Source organism: Rhinolophus sinicus, linkage group LG02 (assembly GCF_036562045.2).
Source record: "Rhinolophus sinicus isolate RSC01 linkage group LG02, ASM3656204v1, whole genome shotgun sequence".
Lineage (NCBI taxonomy): Eukaryota > Metazoa > Chordata > Mammalia > Chiroptera > Rhinolophidae > Rhinolophus > Rhinolophus sinicus.
This window is the reverse complement of record NC_133752.1, coordinates 81,566,248-81,586,211: the sequence shown is the minus strand read 5'-3', so window position 1 is coordinate 81,586,211 and position 19,964 is coordinate 81,566,248. Positions and strand designations below refer to the sequence as shown.

The following is a 19,964-nucleotide window of genomic DNA, read 5'->3' as shown; positions in this document are numbered from 1 at the left end:
AGGAGAGGGGAGGAGAACTTCAGGAAGAAATCTGCTGAGTGCTTGGACTAACCGTGTGTCTACAAAACATAAAACACTGAATCCTAGTGTCAAGTAAGAACCTACTGAAGGTGACGTGGGCTTAGATTTTCTCTGCTAAGTTCCATCCAAACTGAAGTTTTACTTTGGATTTCGGTTGCAATTTAACATGTGCTATACAGTCCCAGGCAACCCGAAGAAACAGACCAATGCCATCAAGTGCAGTTTTACTCTTCACAGAGTAATTTTCCACATACGACCTGGCTCCCAAACACCTACATGACCCAGACTACAGACCTTCCCCATAGCAGAGAAGTCTATATATAGCAGCAAATGCTTCAGTTCTGTGCATTTCAATGGGTAATAGGTAATATTAAAACAAACAAACAAAAAAACTCCTTCAATTATGAATGCGAGCAATACTGCTGAGATGTCAAGCATTTAAAAGCACACTTACCTATACAAGCAGTCCATATAGTCTGCACCCTTGCTATATTCCTCCCAATACCTATGATACATAACAAGTACTTGCTCTTCAGACTCCAGAACTCTCTGTATGAAGAAGAAAAACATTTTTACTTCGAAAGCACTTATCATTTTCATTTGTTAAGCTATAAAATTTATCACTTATATTTTAAAATAACTGACATAATTTAAGCACTATAAGTTACATTTATAAATTACATTCTAATTTAACTACCGTTAGTAACAATGAAACAACTAAAAGAGAACACTTGACTCTATAAACACCATCCAGAGGACACAGGAGCACATTTTAAAGGTGTACAAGCCTGGATTTGAAACACTACTCTTGCACTTAACTATTTATATGTCTTGAGCAACTATACTGATTTCCTTTGTGAGAACCTAACAACACAGTGCTTGACTCACAGACTTACATATACATTATTAGAAAAACGCTATTTAGGAAACAAATCTTAGCTTGATATAAGTTCTGCACTGCAAAGCAGTGAGTTAGTCAAATAATTACGCAGCTACAAACATATTTATGTCACATATGTATCACTCCTTACCTTGTGCAAATGCCGTACGTGATTTTCCAAAAAAATTTTAGTTTCTGTATAAAGTCTTTCTCCAAGGGGTTCAGGATAGGCCACACATAAAGCATAGATATCTCTAGTTAAAATGTTAAGGTTGTCATATGCATGGGAGATATCACTTTAAAACAAATGAGATTTAACTCGTTTCGCAGTAAAAACTGAAAAATCATTATTTCATTTTTGTGGTTCAGGATTATATAGCTATATAATAAAATGTAAAATACATAACTATGCTTACTTTAAAAAGCACTGTAAGACTGATTCATTTATTCATTCAACAAGTATTTATTGAGAATTATTTGACAGCATTGTAAGGAAAATTGTTCCTCTCAGAGAGGTTAAAATTCAGAGGGGGATTCTGGGAAGTCAAGTTACCCAGAAATCTATGAAATGTTTACACAAGAAAGGACATAAGGATAGAATCAACAAAGGGCTATGGAATATCTCAAGAGGCAATAAATCTACCTTAGTAAAAGCATAGCCAAGAGTTGTCTAAATTCAATATTAGAATTCAGGATAGTGGTTAACTTTGGTGACCGAGAGGGGAAATGGGGTGCTTCTGGGGTGCTAGGACTGTTCTATTTATTGAATGCATGGATATGTACACTTTGTGAAAATTCTCTGTATTTTTCATAAGTCAGTATGTGTACTACACTTAAATTTTATTTTTAAAAAAGACTAAATTTAGCCAGGATCTCTAGATCCTGGATCAATAAGCCCTTTAGCAAAGGTGTGATGTACGCAATATCTTTAAGTTCTGAATACCTACTTGCAGAATTTTCAGCCAACATGACGATGATATTATTTGCTCCACCTTAAGCCAGGAACACACTTATTTCTAGAATATACAACTTACTAGATACTGAAAAATTAAATGATTCAATATCATAAATTCAGCATGATATGCTAATAATGTGCCCAAATATTTTATCTCACCAAAATTAATCTCAATATATCCACTGCATGTACATGTACACAATTTACTATACGGATTCACACCACAGGGCTTACCTTCTTTCTGCTTAGGGACAAAGGATCTGTGTAGGGGAGGGAATACAGGGTCACTTTCCCATTTCATTCCATACATAAGAGTTATATATTGTCTTCCTCAACAAGAATGTATCCATGTATTTTTTTAATGGAGTACACCTTAATAAATTTTTTAAATTAATATTTTAACTCACCATAGCTTGGGGTCTCTATAATTTCATTCAACTGCCTAAAAGATATTCCTAAATATGTTGTTCTCTAACTTATTCAAATATCCAACCACCCTGGAAATGTTTAGGCCTTAGGAAGAACACTCAAGAAGAGCATTTTTCAAGACAATTAAAGCAAACAAATGGGAAATAACTGAAGAAGGTCAAATTTAGATTTAAATACTCTCTTCCCAAAAGTCAGGTTTACCTTAAGTCATTCATTAGGGAGCCAGGATATAAAAATTCCTCTATGAATTTTCCACTTAAAACTTCTCAGTCAGAAACAAAATTGTTCCAGAGCAAAAGCTCTAAACTCTGTTACAAGCAAAAGACACTGCTGGCCTGCAGTAAAATGATTTTAGTTCATTTTCACTATTAAAAGGTGCTTCCTGTACTTGGGCTTCCTTTAGAGTTTTAATACTATTAACTCTATTGTGTAGTGGGTCACAATGAGTTTTGAAATGGCATTAAAAGTAAAAATTATCTTAAAATTGAAAATGCTAAGAGAATGACCAAAAAAGAATTAGTTGGTAATAAAAATTAAAGCTTTTCATTGACGTTTCTGAGGAGAATGAAAACGCAACACAGAAAAAATGAATCTATGAAATCATCAATTAGAATCAGCATCAACATCAAATATTAGTCTGATTAACGTAGAAGCACAGAGTGAAACTGTTGCTAATGCATCAACCAGGGAAGACTATAGATAAAACTTTTCCTAAACTGCACAATCTAAGGAAAAGTGATGGATGCTAAGTGTAGATGCCAAGGTTACTAAGAAGTTCTCCTAACACTTGTGAAGATCGTCAAGCATGGAGATTATGTGCCTCAACATTCTTCGATGCAGTCAAAACTGGTCTACGCTTGAAACAGAACATGTATTAGAAATGAGGACAACAGAATGCCTGGTTTTCACAGGCTGGGAAGAAATACATTCCGGGAAGGTAATCTTAGATCTCCCCCTTGCTTAATCACCTTGAACTATTACAAAACCATTTAATTACTCTCCCAGGGTGTGGGAATTGTCCTAACAGCTACCAAAAGTCAGAAAACCATGAATAAAAGTAAACCAAAACAACCAAAGAATTTCAACCCAGAGAAACCAACAGTAAATGTAGAGCTGCACTCAACCTCTATCTTATCATAGGAAAGCACTTGATCCACATACTTAAAGGGTAAATTCCAAACCACCCTAGAGACTGCACCAAAACTGTCAAAAAGCTTCTGTTATGAAGTATCATTATTACTTGTGTTAGGCAGAATTCTAAAAAACGGACTCCCAAGATTTCCTACCCTAATATCTGGGACTATGAATATAAGATATCACACCCATGGCAATATAAGATACTTCCCATGGCAAAAGGGACTTTGCAGCTGCGATTATGATTACTAATCAGTTGACCCTAAAATAGGGAGATTATCCTGGACTTTCCCGGGTGGGCCTAATCTAATCCCAGGAGCCCTTTAAAAGGAGGTCCCCACCAGCCCCTGCCCCACTACAGCTATCTGCAAGAGAAGTCTGAGGGAGTCAAAGCACAGAAAGATTCGACATGCCACTGCTGGCTTTGAAGGCAGAGGGGTCACATGCAAAAACTGGAGCGTGACCAACCACAAGTCACTGGGAGCAACTTCTGGCCAACAGTCAACAAAGAAACAGGACCTCAGTCCCACGACTGCAAAGAATCGAATTCTGCCAATCAACAGGAATGTGCTCAGAAGAGGACCTTGAGCTCTAGAGGAGAGCATTTTAGCCTTACAATATCCTGAGCAGAGAATCCAGTCACACGGTGGACTTCTGACCAGAACTGTGAGATAACAAAAGAGTGTTTCTTTCAGCCAGACAATTTGTGGTAATTTGTTATGTCTCAAAAAACCCTGATGTTTCCTATTTCCATTAATTATCAACTAGAATGTCTTGCATATATACCTGGACCTAGTACATTTATGAAGGATGAGTGTTAAGAGCCCCACTTATCAACACAATAAGAGAACTAACTAGCCAAGTATTAATGTTACTTGTTTCATCTGTACAGTGTGCTTAATGACATTTAGTTGACAGGAGCTAGTCAATCACCAAATATTTGCTAGGTGTCTGTATGTACCAGGTGCTGGGAATATAACAGTGAACAAAATAGACGAGAATCCCTGCACTTATGGAGCTTATATTTAGTAAAAATGTCTGTGGACAAGGGTTCAAATAAGTTCCATACTTACATGTTAAGCACTTCAGTTGGCAGCCAAACCTCCTTAATGCCGACTGCAACAGTCTAGAAGACTCTGGTGTTTTTACCCCAGCATTCTAACCTACAACATCAGTAAGTCATCTTACCCTCTTGGGCCACAAAATTCTCTACTGTAAAATGGGGCTAATGATACATGTTTTACAAGGTCATTTGTAAAAAATTAATTACACACACATATATGTCAAAAGAAAAATTATGACAAAAGAATGTACACAGCATGATTCCATTTATATAAAGTTCAAAACACAGAAAGAATTATTGTTTAGGATTATACACACGAGCCGTTACACTGTTTTTAGTAAAACAGGAAGCAATAGGTGCAGAAGTCAGGATAGTAGCTCCCACGGGGGGCAGCAGCGGGCCTGTGAACTGAGGGACCAGAGGTGGTGCAGGGCTGGTGGATGCCGGCTGCGCCCTAGTTCTGAACCACCCTGTATGGTGATTACGCAGCTGTTTGCTTTATAATTATTTGTTCAACTCTGCATGCATACTTTACGAACTTTTCCACATTTTCCAACTTTTTCACACACCTAAAAAATGCTCCATAAAAGAGCAAGTAGTAACACATAGGGTAGCACTTTAAAAGCAGATCCAATTTTGGGGGGCTTTTTCCATTTTCAAAACATTAAAGTTTTATAGCCTCTAAAATTCCACCTAAGATATCTGAGGGTCAGAAGTCAACTTTATATTCTTGGGCAAAATAACAGGGAAACGAAGGGAATTCTACTTTAGAACAATTCGTAAACACAGTTCTTTATTGTCCAAATTAAAATTTTAAAGTGAGAGATTACACTCTTAAATTTACTGTTTTTGCAGATTTTTTGGTTTGTTTTATTTTAAGGAGAGGAGGAGAAAAACCCATGGTCAGGTCAAGAATAACTAGATCAAACAACAAACATTTTAGAAATAATAGAGACTAAAGGGGCACTTTCTAGGAAGTCAGCTATTTCAAAACCATTTACAAACCAACCAATTAAGTGTATATTCTGTATATTAACAAAGGACACATTTACTCTTTTCTTTTTCTTTACCTTATGCTCATTTTCCCTTTTCTTGTAATCTTCTGTGACCAAGTCGTTCTCTTCTCTCTCTGCTCATTTAGTTAAAAATAGCCTTAAAAGTACCTTAAAACTTGCCTAGCCAACCTCATTAACACACAAGTAGGCTTTGTGTGTTTTTCAATTTTTATTAAGATTCTTACCCAAAAAACAATTTATAATGATCCACAGAAAAATTTAAGAGACTAATTCAATAACAAGCTCTTCAAAGGCAGAAATCCATGCCAATTACCCTCTAGATAAACTGGAAAGTATAGGGCGTTAGGTGTTAGAAATCTTGTGTTCGAGTCTGTGCTCCATCAGTTAGTACCTGTATGACCCTGGGCAGACCCTTTACCCTGAGTATCAGTTTCTTCATCTGTTAAATAAAGACAATAATTGTATCTGCCCCACCGAATCTCACAGGCTTGTTTGAGGTACCAAATAACAAAAAATGTAAAAGAACTTTGCAAACTCTGAAGCTTTCCAGAAACGTTACCATAATAATTTTTATGTATTTTTAGTGCCTAGAACATAGGTAGCCTAACAAAGGTTTATTACTAACAACTGCAATTGTAATGAATTAAATGGTTTCCTGTTGATCTAAAGAATTCCATTGTTCTTACATCAACATTCAGCTTAATATTAACAATTCGACTTAAGCATTAAGAACAAAAACTGTCTTATGATATCCAAGCATTTCTCAAGAACGTCTCTCCCATATAAGGAGGACAGCCATCCTTTAGCCCCAGAAGGCTGTTAGAGAAGGGAGCACGGAGTTCGTAAGAACTCTGAACCTCCACACACATGCCTGCCCTGCCTTCGCCCCTTGCAGACCTTGGACAGAGTTGGTAAGACTATCACCCAGAACTCTGCCCCAGGTACCTATGGCCTAGGGTTGCTAGATGCCCCCTTAACGTCTCAAATACTAAGAAGCTAAAGTCTTAATATTTTGGGTTTTTTTCTTGGTACCAGAGTTTATACCCTAGGTGCTGGGGTTGCACTATTTTATATATATCATTATTAAAGTACATTTTATTATATATATAAATAATAACACATATATAACACATATACTTATTTAAAAAGAACTCTGTCATGTAGGAATGCAGGACACCAGGTTTCAGATTGCCCTACGGAAAGCACAAATTTGTTTTTCATATAGAACTCTTAATTCACAAATGTAGACAATCCAATTAAAAAACATGTTTCTGTCTCTCACATCCATAGAACTTGCTGTTCACTTGCTCCCCCCAGATATTTTAAGACTTGCTCCCGCACTTTGTTCTAATCTCTGCTCAAGTATCACTGTCCTCAGAGAGGCCTTCCTTGACCATACTTTCTAAGAGCCACTCACAAAGGTATTCAAACCATTCTCCACACCCTTGTGTTACACGCTGCTGCGGCGGCTCGGACGCCTGGTAACCACATGAATAAATGATGGCTAATGTCCTGCCCTCAGCAGCCCTGCTCAGCTCCTGGAGACTCCTGCAGGTGGCTTCCTTTAGGGAGTCAGTCCATCTCATATTTGGTCTCTTCTCCTGCTGCCATCTGTTTTTCCCAGCATCACTGTCTTTTCCAAAGAACTTTGCCATCTCATGAGCTGCCCAAAGTAGGACCACGTCAGTTTTGTCATTTTGCTGCCAATGATATTTCAAGCTTAATTTGCTCTGAGACCCACTTGTTGGTCTTTCTGGCTGTCAAGGGAAGCCAGAGAGCTTTCCTCCAACCATATTCCAAATGAATTCTTTTTCTTTTCCTAGCAGCCTTCTTAACTGTCCAAGTTTCACATCCATACATAGTAAATGGGAGTATGACGGTGTGGATGATCTTAGCCTTGGTCTCTAAGGACACATCTATGGTTTTCAGGATCTTTCCTAATTCTTCTGCCTTTCCAAGTCTCAGCCTTTTCTTGATTTCTTGGCTGCAGTCTCCACTGGAATTGAGGACCCTTATCCTGCTTTATTTTTCCCCACAATATTTCTCACTACCTGTTATTAGGCATTAGATTTTTAAAATATCTGTTTGTTGTCCGTTTCCCTTAGGAGAATGAAGGGAAAGTAGTTTATTTTGTTCACAACTGTATTCTGAAAGTCTAAAGTAATGCCTGACACACGCAGATACTAAGGGCACAATAAGTATCTGTTGAATGAAAGGTTATCAAAGATTAATGATTGCCACATACAGTGATGAGTTTGGAAATGTAAACAATAATATATTTTAAAAGTCACACTGGAATGCTCTTCCATTTATATAAGCTTAAGTCTGTTCTCACTTTTTAACAAGTTTATCAATTTTAGAACATTTACCAATGTTCATTCATACATTTATCGATACAGTATCATCAATACAAGAACATTTATCAATGCCACTAAAAGGATACGAGAAGCGATCGTTCCATGTTGCTCTTTCGACGTATTCCAACATGACAACAGCTTTGATTGTCGTTAAAAGTTTGTTCCATGTTTCATCAAAATCTACTACTCTTGGTTTCAAAGACATTGTGCAAGTTTAGTGTTGAAATCTGCAAATTGAAAACAATAGTAATGTTAGCATGAGTTCTACAAGATCGGTTATTTGTTTTTAAAGCATTACATAATTAAATAGCATGATAGATGGAAGAGGTGAGAACAGAACCTGGCACATAGTAAGAACACAATAAACACTGGCTACTGTCTTTTCATGACTATCCAGAATTCTATAGAATATATGCATTCATTACAAAGTCTAGGAAATGGAAAGCTTTTCGCACAAATTATTTATAATCAGGGTATTGTTCCAAAGATTTAAAAGCCTAATTTCAATGTGTTGAGGATAAAAAGGTGGGACCCAGTTAGCCAAAAGGTCAAGTCCCATCATGAGAAATATGCAAGAGACACTCAATAAAAAGGTTTTGGCCCCAAATCCTTAAAATGGGGAATGAGGTGGTATTCGGGAGAATATGAGAACACAGAAGAAAATGGAAGGGCTTATCTTCCTGGAGCATCAGTTTAGGTAAATAATTAGGGAGAAAATTTACATTTATACGAAAACAAAGAGAGATGAATTATAGAAAATGCAAAATTCACATAAACTTTTAACATAAAAGCTAAAGATTTCAAACAAACATCATGGTTGCTACTTCTCAAATTCTTAGGGTATCCAGCCCCATTCCTCAGGGAAAAGCACAGCTGAGCATGGAACCTCTGGCTCAGATGAACTTGACCAACCTAGTAGTGAGCTAAGACCCCTTTCGCCTAGCAGACAAGCTGTATTCTAAAAGTTAGCTGGTTCCAGGAACAAAAAAATCCCAAGATTATAGAAACTTGCTTAAAAAGATAGATTCCAAATCCTTCTCAATATCGTGTCAGAAAAACAATTAAAAGAGAAGCTCTTTAAAGTTCAATTTAAGTGCACAAGAGAATGCTTTCCTGGCACCTGTTTAACATCCTCCCCAATTTTCCCTTATTACTGGGACTGTGAAACACCAAGCTAGCGCATAGCCAAGGCCAAACAAGGAGGAAACATCCTTTCTCTGGTCTCCCACTGTGAGAAAAAGGGGAAAGGGAAATGATGGGGGGGGGGGGGGTGCAAAAAAAGAAAAAGAGACAAGGGGGAGAAAACAGCTGAAAGCCCCAGTCCACAGCTGGAGATGGCCCTAGGCCCTTTTTACGTTTCTGTCCTGCAAAGAGAAAAGAACTCAAGAGGAGTCCAAGGAACAGACTTCAAGGGAAAAAGAAAAGGCATCAGAGAGAAGCCAAACAAAAGTCCAAAAAAAGGATGTGCAACAATGAATCAGCACTATCTCCCCAAGAGACCTGAGACTCCACCTCTAGGCCTTAAATTTCCTGTACTAACCAGTCACTCAATAAATTTAATAGCAAAAAAAAAAGGAAAAAAAGAGAAGCATAGACTAAATGACAATAAACTATAATAGATGAAAAACTGTCCTGCCCTAACTAGAATGGATTAGCAATAATTTCAGTGGGGGGGGGGGGGGATAGGGACACCAGAGGAGAGAGAGAACCTAAAGCTCTAGCTTTACATCAGGGAATTAACCTTAACTCCTTTCCACCCTTATTCACTACATCGTATCCAACTGTGTTCCTGAATATTCTTAAATTCATCCATTCCTGTGTAACCCTACAGGTTCTGGGATCAGGGCTTTAGTAGCTCTAGTATGTATTAATCTTTCATTTATCAAAGAAATAATAATAACTTAATATTCATATAGTGCTTACTGTGAGCCAAACACCATTCTAAGTGCTTTATATAAACTCATTTAATCTGCCCAACAATGTGATTGGGTAGCTCCTACCATTCTCTACATTTTCTAGATAAGAAAACTAAGTCACAGTGTGATTAAGAAACTTGCTTAAGGTCACAGAGCTATTTAATGGTGGCATCAGGATTCAGGCGTGTGCGGGAGACTCTAAGCTCTCAACCACTGTATGTAACTACGCGGCCTTCCTAACACTGTCAGTGAGTGAATATTTAACTACTTGCCAGGCACCATTCTAGGCTCTGAGGATACAGTGGTCAATAAACAAAGTTCTCGACCTTCAAATAGATTAGAATGTCAGATCTGGCACTCAAAGACAAGAATAACCTACCTAAACCAAAAAGTTGAGCACGTCACTCTGGTTCTGACGGTTAAAGCCGGCTGATGTTTTCCACTATAGACAGCTTTCAGTTTAACCGCACCGGCAACGTGCACACCGAACTTCCATGATTTGACCTTAGCCTCAAGCACCTCTACAGCTTCTTTCCCTTATGGGACTCCTTGATGTCATCATTCAGTAACTTCTCGCTACTTAGAAGTCACTGACCTGATTCACTCACCCTGCTTTTACTCTTATTGTTTCCTATACTTAAAATTTCTGCTTCCGTACCTCCACCTTCTACCCATTCGCGTAACCCTGCTGATATTAAAGCCTTGGTCCAGGATATCTGCTTTTAAGAAACTTTCCTGGGACCACCTAAGCAGGAAAGGTGCCCTATCGTATGTATTACATCAGGACTCTGTGCTTACCTCTACTGTAATTATCTGAGTGTTTCTTGAGGGTAGGAGTTATTCTAAATGTATACCAAAAAGTTGGCAATGTTCCCTTAATGTTAGTTTTCTCCTGGTATAAAAATGGGATCACATTATACAAACTGCTAGCTCAATTCAAGTTTTGACAGAATCTGTCATTGACTTCTCTGCTGAGACCAACAGACTGATGGTAGAACAGGTACATGTATAGTAATAATCCATTTTTGGATGGAACATTAAGGAAGCCACAGTGAGAGAAGCCACAGCAAAACACACTGAAAATTGACAAACCAGTAGCAGATAGCATGCTGAAATAGTCTGTTAAATTCTCTGCTTGTCAATAGAAAGCTCAAATAACTAAAAAATTTAAGGTCCTTCATTTTATTTGAATTGTTTAAACGATCATTTATTCATGGAGAATTTACGTAAGGATGTGAAAAAGAGAGGGCAAAGAAACAGGACCACAACCACTGCACCCAAGCTGTCAGACAACTCATAAAAATATGAGTCTTGCTCTTTATTCATGTACCTTACTAGGAACCACACATGGTCCTACACCTGATGTCCTGCCAGGACCACTTCCATCCCCACTCAGTTAAATTATGTCCCACTGAGTATCAGCAAAGTTCAAATCTCGCATTACCCCAACCTTCTCTAGCTTTCTTCTGAGTTCCATTCATGCAATGTTGCAGTTTTTAACATTAACGCACACGCCAAAAGCCCATGAGTGTTATGGGCCCAAAAAATAAATTCATAAGCTATAAATATTTTAAAAAGCAAAATAAAACTTCATGTTTACTTATGTTCCTAGATAACATTAATTATATTTCAATATTATATTATTAATATTAATTACATTTTTAAATTTTTCCTTACATTTGAAAATGATTTGTAAATTAGATTTTTCGCACTAGAGCACCATTTCTAAATTGGCTGTCAATAACAATAAACTAAATAGTTACAAAAGTGATATATATATAAACATAGTTACCACATTACCCAGCAATTCTACTCCTTCGTACATACCCAAGCAAAAACACATCCACACAAAAACCTGTGCACCAATGTTCATAGTAGCATTATTCACAAATGCCAAAAAGTGGAAATAACTCAAATGTCTATAACCTGATAAATGGATAAATAAAATATAGTGTATCTATACAATGGGTTATTATTCCACAACACAAGGGAATGAAGTACTGACAGGTGCTATAACATGGATGAACCTCGAAAACATTATACTCAAGAATGAAATTAGTCACAAAGAACACATATTGCAAAATTCCATTTATGTGAAATATCCAGAATAGGTCAATTTGTAGAGACAGAAAGTGTTTCAGTGGTTGCCTAGAGATAGAGGACTTAGGGAGAAATGGAAAATGACTGCTAAATTAGGTGATAAAAATGTTCTAAAATTGTTGATGATTACACAACTCTGCAAATGACTAAAAACCACTGAATTATACACTTCAAATGGGTACACTGGATGGTATATGAAGTATATGTCAATAAAGCTGTTACAAATTTAAGAAATGAAATAAAAATTCTATCAAAAATTTCAGAACAATTTAGGGGCAGGCGGGTGGCTCAGTTGGTTAGAGCGCGAGCACTAGGCAATGGGGCTGTCAGTTCGATTCCCCCATGGGCCAGCGAGCTGTGCCCTCCACAACCAGAAGGAAGTCAATGAGCTGCCACTCAGCTCCTGGGTGGCCAGATGGCTCAGTTGGTTGGAGCACAGGCTCTCAACCACAAGGTTGCCAGTTCGATTCCTCGACTCCCGCAAGGGATGGTGGGCTGTGCCTCCTGCAACTAAAATTGAACACGGCACCTTGAGCTGAGCTGCCGCTGAGCTCCCAGATGGCTCAGTTGGTTGGAGCGTGTCCTCTCAACCACAAGGCTGCCAGTTCAACTCCCGCAAGGGATGGTGGGCTGTGCCCCCTGCAACTAACAATGGCAACTGGACCTGGAGCTGAGCTGCACCCTTCACAACTAAGACTGAAAGGACAACTTGACTTGGAAAAGTCCTGGAAGTACATACACACTGTTCCCCAATAAAGTCCTATTCCCCTTCCCCAATAAAATCTTAAAAGAAAAAAAAAGTTTAGAACAATTTAATGTGGAAGGGAGGGGAGAAGAGGTACATTTACATGGTTGCAAATTCTAAATTCTTAGTTTCCCTTTTACTTCTATGCTCTAGTCACCAGCTCCCACCACCAGAGGCAATGTTTATGTGTCTGGGGATATTTTACACACATATATGGTTTGTTATTCCCCCTTTTTATATCAATAACTTATATAAATGGTCTTTTTCCATTTGTTTTATATAAATGGTATTATACCGTGTTTCCCCGAAAATAAGACCTAGCTGGACAATCAGCTCTAATGCGTCTTTTGGAGCAAAAATTAATATAAGACCGGTCTTATTTTACTATAAGACCGGTCTTATTTTACTATAAGACCGAGTCTTATGTAATATAACATAATATGATATAATATAATATAATACAATATAACATAATACCCGGTATAATATAATATAACATAATATAATATAATATAATATAATATATTATATAATATAATATAATATAATATAATATAATATAATATAATATAATATAATATAATATATAATATAATATATAATATAATATAATATAATATAATATAATATAATATAATATAATATAATATAATATAATATAATAAGATAATAAGATAATGCAATGTAATGCACTGTAATAATACCAGGTCTTATATTAATTTTTGCTCCAAAACACACACTAGAGCTCATTGCCTGGCTAGGTCTTATTTTTGGGGAAACACGGTATGTATATTATACATACAAGCATTACTAATGTTCCACCTCCAAGTCAGCAAAATCCAGACTGTAGGAAACTACTGGATAATCAATCAGATTTCTTCAGTAAACTATACACACACATAAGAGACAGAAAGAAAAAGAGAGAGGGAGAGAGATACACGAAGGGGCAACTGACTAAAATAGACTAAAAAGGCACATTAATCAATCACAATAAATCAATTACCTTATTTGGATCTAGATTTAAGCTCTTTTTAAAAAATTATATTTATAATACCCCTGGAATTTTTAACATTGGTGGGATATTTGACAACTTCAAAGAATTAAATTTTGTAACCTTTATAATGATAATTATAAAATGAGAGTTTTTTGGTCTTTTTTTCTAATGAGTAATTATCTCTTAGGGACACATTCTAGACTGTCTCAGGAGTCAACAAATTTTTCCTGTAAAGGACTAGGTAGTAAATATTTTAAGCTTTGAAAGCCATTCACTTTCCGTTATAACTACTCAATTCTGCCACTGTAGCATAAAAGCAACCATAGACAATAAACAAAGGAATGGGCATGGCTGTGTTCCAGTGAAACTTGACAAAAACAAAAACAAAAACAGTAACGGGGAAGGATTTGGCCCCTGGGCCATATTTTGCCTGAACCCTTCCCAACTAACCCTCCATTGCTTGGTATGTTTGGCCAATGCAAGAAGTTGGCAACTCTGGTGAAGAATTTGGGGATAATTTAAGTGGATTACATTAAAAACCAAGAAAAGGATTAAGCAAAGAATTTCTAGTTAATGCACAGAAAGCCTAAACCATAAAAGAAAAAAGTTGATAAAAAATTGGACTTCATCAAAATTAAAAACTCTGGTCTTAGAATAATGCTGATAAATATCTTTCTACTAAAAAAAAAAAAAAAGAATAATGCTGATAAAAAAATAATAAATATACAGTAAAGGTAATGGATTATCACTTATAAAGCTAATATGAAGATTAAAAGACAAAAGTAGTAAAAATATGTATAACTACAATAATTAAGGGATACACAAGATAAAAAATGTAGAAAGTGGTATCAAAAACATAAAATGTAGGGAAAGTTAAAATGTAGAGTTTTAGAATGTATTCAGTCTTAAATTGTTATCAACTTAAAACGACTGTTATAAATATACATACCTGTTAATAATCACATTAAATGTAAATGGACTAAATTCTCCAAAAAAAAAAGTATGGAGTGGTTGAACAGATAAAAAACAAGACTCATCTACATGCTGCCTACAAAAGACTCACTTCAGATATAAGGATACACACAGACTGAAAGTGAAGGGACGAAAATTAAAAGAAAGCTGTAGTAGTTATATCAGGAAAAACAAGACTTGGAAAGACTGTAATGAGAGACAAAGAAAGGGTCTTAATGACAAAGGGACCAATCCAAGAAGAGGATATTTATAAATATTTATATACCCAACATAGGAACGCCTAAATATATGCAGCAAATATTAATAGATCTAAAGGAAGAAATAGAAAGTAAGACAATAATAGATGGGGACATTAATACCACATTTACATCAATGCATAGATCATCCAAACAGAATACCAATAACGAAACACCAGCTTTAAACAAACACTAGAGAAGACTTCCAGTCAAAGATGACAGAGTAGGTAAAGGCTGTGCTCACCTCCTCCCACAACCACATCAAAAGTACAACTAAATTACAGAACCACCACGCTTGAAAACCACCTGAAAACTAGCTGAACAGAACTCCTATAACTAATGATATAAAGCAGCAGCACCACATCAAGACTAGTAGGAGGTCCCCATGAGGATGACAGGGTCCAGCGCCACAGTGAGCTACGCAACCTGGAGCACCAGTGCTGGGGAAGAGGAGTCCCCAGAATATCTGGCTGTCAAAACCAGCGGGTATTCTATCTTTGTGAGACACAGGGCTGCTGGAGTGTGAGGCATTCCTCTTAAAGGGCCATGCATGCACTCACTCGTTGAGTGCCAGCACTTGAGCAGTAGCTCAAAAAGCAACAGGGACACTCAAGGAGGAACTGAATTTTCTGGCTTCAGGGCAAGAGCTAGAGGGGCAGCTCTGGTCAGGACAGAAGTGCTGCCAGAAATTGTTCCTTTGTTGAGCCCTCCCCTCAACAAGCCTGCAGGGGCAGTTGGGTGCCATAGCTGAGTCTCTATTAACTTGGCTAACATCACGTGCCCCACCTAGTAATTCCCTGAGATCCCGCACCACCCAAACCGTGCATCAGCCCAAACCTCTTTCAGCGGCTGTTCCTTGCAAGCTGCGGACCTCAGCCCATGCTGCAAACTTTCCTAAAATCTCTCAAAGGTCCACAAACCCCAAACAAGCCACTGCTGGCCTCAACCTGCCCTGTACCTCTTACTAAGCGGCCTCCGGCATTAGTGACAACTACCCTTGGTTTGCAGTATAGCCTCTCTCAGGCAACTCCAAGTCCAGCAAAGGCAGTTACCCTGTTTCCGCGAAAATAAGACCTAGCTGGACAATCAGCTCCAATGTGTCTGTTAATAAGACCCGGTCTTATATTATTTTATACTATACTTTTATTTATTTTATACTACATATATTTTATACTATAGTAAAATAAGACCGGGTCTTATATTAATTTTTGCTCCAAAGAACGCATTAGAGCTGATTGTATGGCTAGGTCTTCTTTTCCGCGAAACACGGTACAAACGCAGATCACTTCAGAGCTCCTACCAAGGGCCCCAGGCCAGGCACAGCAGCTGCTGACCTTGGCCTGCACTGGAGCCACTCCTAAGAGTCCCCAGAACCAACACACCAGGGGCTCCAGACCACATCAGAGCACCACACAATTAGCTCCATAAACAACATACCAAAGGGTAGACTTGGCAGGCACCAAAGCCCTGCTAAAGCAAATCCTGCTCTGTGGGGTCAGCTGCTGCAAAACAGCTTGTCCCCTACAGTCACAGCTAGTCCTCATAGCCAGTCAGCCTGAGGGTCAATCACAGCCACTGATGTGCCTATAGCAATAAAGGCTCAACTGTAACAGGAGGGCACGCATAACCCACACAAAGAACCCAGCTCAAGTGGCCAGAGATTCCACACTACTGGGCCTCACAGGATACCTACAATGTAAGGCCAACCTTCCAAGACTGGGAGACATAGCAGATCTACCTAATATCTAGAAACAAGCACAGGGAGGTGCCAAAATGAGGAAACCAAGAAAGACGTCTCAAATGCAAGAACAGGACAAAACTCAAAAAAAAAGAACTAAACAAAACAGTAGCAAGCAATCTACCAGATGCAGAGTGCAAAGCACTGGTTACAAGGATGCTCAATGAACTTAAGGGAAGAATAGTTAAACTCAGTGAGCACTTATACAAAGAGATAGAAAACATAAAAAAGAACCAGTAAGAAATGAAGAATATGATAATTGAAATGAAGAATACATTAGAGGGAATCAACAGCAGATTAGATGAAGCAAAGGTTCAAATCAGCGATTTGGAAGACAAGGTAGCAGAAAACACCCACTTGGAACAGCAAAAAGAAAAAAGAATCAAAAGAAATGAGGATAGTTTAAGGGGCCTCCAGGACAACATCAAACATAACATTTGCATCATATGGGTACTAGAAGAAGAGAGAGAGCAAAGGACTGAAAACCTATTTGAAGAAATAGTGACTGAAAACTTCACTAACCCGGCAAAGGAAATAAACATACAAGTCCAGGAAGCAGAGTCGAGTCCCAAACAAGATGAGCCCAAAGAGCCCACACCAAGACACACCATAATTAAAACGCCAAAGGTTAAAGATAAACAGAGAATCTTAAAAGCAGCAAGAGAAAAGCAGTTAGTTACCTACAAGGGAGCTCCCATAAGACTGTCATCTGATTTCTCAATAAAAACTTTGCAGGCCAGAAGGGATAAGTACAAAATATTCAACGTGAGGAAAAGCAAGGACCTTCAACCAAGATTACTACACCCAGCAGGGCTATCATTTAGAATCGAAGGAGAGATAAAGAGCTTCCCAGACAAGAAAAAGCTAAAGGTGTTCATCACCACCGAACGAGTACTACAAGAAACATTAAACGAATTTCTTGAAGAAAAAAAAAAAGATCAAACATATGAATAATAAAATGCCAATGACTATGTAGACGCATCAATAACTACTTTAAATGTAAAAGGATTTGGGGCAGCCAGTTAGCTCAGTTGGTTAGAGCGCGGTACTCTTAACAACAAGGTTGCCGGTTCGATCTCCACATGGGCCACTGTGAGCTGCACCCTCCACAACTAGACTGAAACTACTTGACTTGGAGCTGATGGGTCCTGGAAAAAGACACTTAAATAAAAAGTTAAAAAAAAAAATGTAAAAGGATTAAATGCTCCAATCATAAAACATAGATTGGCTGAGTGGAGAAGAAAATAAGACCCTTACATATGCTCCCTATGAGAGACACACTTCAGATCAAAAGGCATATACAGACTTAAAATTAAGGGATGGAAAAGATATTTCATGCAAATTGAAATAAAAAAAAGCTGGAGTAGCAATACTTATATCAGACAAAATAGACTTTACAACAAAGGCTACAACAAGAGACAAGAACACTTCATATACAACAGCCAAGATATGGAAGCAACCTAAGTGTCCATCGATAGAGAACTGGACAAAAAAAATGTAATACATTTATACAATGGTATATTATTCTGCCATAAAAAAGAATGAAATCTTACCATTTGAAACAACCTGGATGGATCTAGAGGGTACTATGCCAAGTGAAATAAATCAGACAGAGAAAGACAAATATACCATATAATTTCACATACATGTGGAATCTAAAAAAAAATAAAAAAAAATAAATGAACAATTAAAACAGAAACCACCTCGCAGATACAGAACAAACTGATGACTGCCAGATTGGGGGGGGGGGGGGGGGCAAGGCGGGATGGATGGATGAGTGAAAAAGGTGACAGAATTAAGAAGTATATATTGGCAGTTACAAAACTGTCATGGGGATGTAAAGTACAGCTTAGGGAATATAGTCAATATTGTAATAACTGTACGATGTCAGGTGGGTACTAGACTTATTGGGGGATCACTTTGTAAGCTATATAAATGTCTAACCACTATACTGTACACCTGAAACTAATATTAAATGTCAACAGTAACTGAAAAACAAATTAAAATTAAAAAATTAAAAACCAAAAACACATTAAAGCAGATAACAGATAGAGAACATCCATCCAAAGGCAATAGAATACTCTTCTCAAATGCACAAAAAACATTGTCCAGGATACATCATACGTTAGGTCACAAAACAAACAAGTCTTAATAAATGTAAGAAAATTGAAATCACATTAAGCATCTTCTCTAACCACAATGGCATGAAACTAGAAATGAATTACAAGAAGAAAACTCAAAAATTCACAGGTATGTGGCGATTAAATAACATGCTACTGAACAATCAATGGGTCAAAGAAATAAAAAGAAAATGTAAAATACCTTGTGACAAATGAAAATGAAAATCCAACATACCAAAACTTATGGAATGTAGCAAAAGCAGTGCTAAGAGGGAAGTTCTAGTGATAAATACCTGCATCAAAAAACAAAAAAAATCTCGGGCCGGCCCGGTGGCTCAGGCAGTTAGAGCTCCATGCTCCTGAGTCCGAAGGCTGCCAGTTCGATTCCCACATGGACCAGTGGGCTCTCAACCACAAGGTTGCCGGTTCAACTCCTTGAGTGCTGCAAGGGATGGTGGGCTCTGCCCCCTGCAACTAAGATTGAACACGGCACCTTGCGCTGAGCTGCCTCCCGGATGGCTCAGTTGGTTGGAGCGCGTCCTCTCAACCACAAGGTTGCCGGTTCGATTCCTGCAAGGGATGCTGGGCTGCGCCCCCTGCAACTAGCAACAGCAACTGGACCTGGAGCTGAGCTGCGCCCTCCATAACTAAGGCTGAAAGAACTTGAAGCTGAACGGCACCCTCCAACAACTAAGATTGAAAGGACAACAACTTGACTTGGGAAAAAGGCCTGGAAGTACACACTGTTCCCCAATAAATTCCTATTCCCCTTCCCCAATAAAATCTTTAAAAAAAAAAAAAAAATCTCAAACAACTAAATTCACACCTCAAAGAACTAGAAAAAGAGGAAAAAAATAAAGCCCAAAGTTAGTACATGGAAGGAATAATACAACAGAAACAAATGAAATAAAAACATAAAAGACAATAGAAAAAAGATCAATGAAACTAAGAGCTGGTTCTTTGAAGAGATAAACAAAATTGAGAAATCTTTTGCTAGACTCACAAAGAACAAAAGAGAGAGGACCCAAACAAAATCAGGAATGAAAGAGGAGATATTATACCTGATACCACAGAAATACAAAGGATCAGGAGAGACTACTATGAACGTGGCAACAAATTTGATAACCTAGAAGAAATGGATAAAGTCCTAGAAACAGAACCTACCAGGACTGACTTACAAGGAAACAGAAAATCTGAACAGATTACTAAGGAGATTGCATCAGTAATCAAAAACCTCCCAACAGACAAAAGTCCAGGACCAGACAGCTTCAGTGGTGAATTCCATCAA

The 19,964-nt window shown here is 37.7% G+C and overlaps 1 protein-coding gene across 2 annotated transcripts in view; it reads right to left on the bottom strand.

The window, feature by feature from the left end:
- Nucleotides 1-19,964, bottom strand: part of CUL2 (cullin 2) — an 85,336-nt gene that overhangs the window by 50,590 nt on the left and 14,782 nt on the right. For both annotated transcript variants that reach the window (XM_074324690.1, XM_019741741.2), the window contains exons 2-4: nt 7,942-8,082; nt 1,053-1,155; nt 476-570 (exon numbers count right to left, since the gene is read on the bottom strand). In XM_074324690.1, coding sequence (XP_074180791.1) covers nt 476-570; nt 1,053-1,155; nt 7,942-8,060 — 317 coding nt within the window. In that variant the 5' untranslated portion in view covers nt 8,061-8,082. The remainder of the gene's footprint in view (nt 1-475; nt 571-1,052; nt 1,156-7,941; nt 8,083-19,964) is intronic.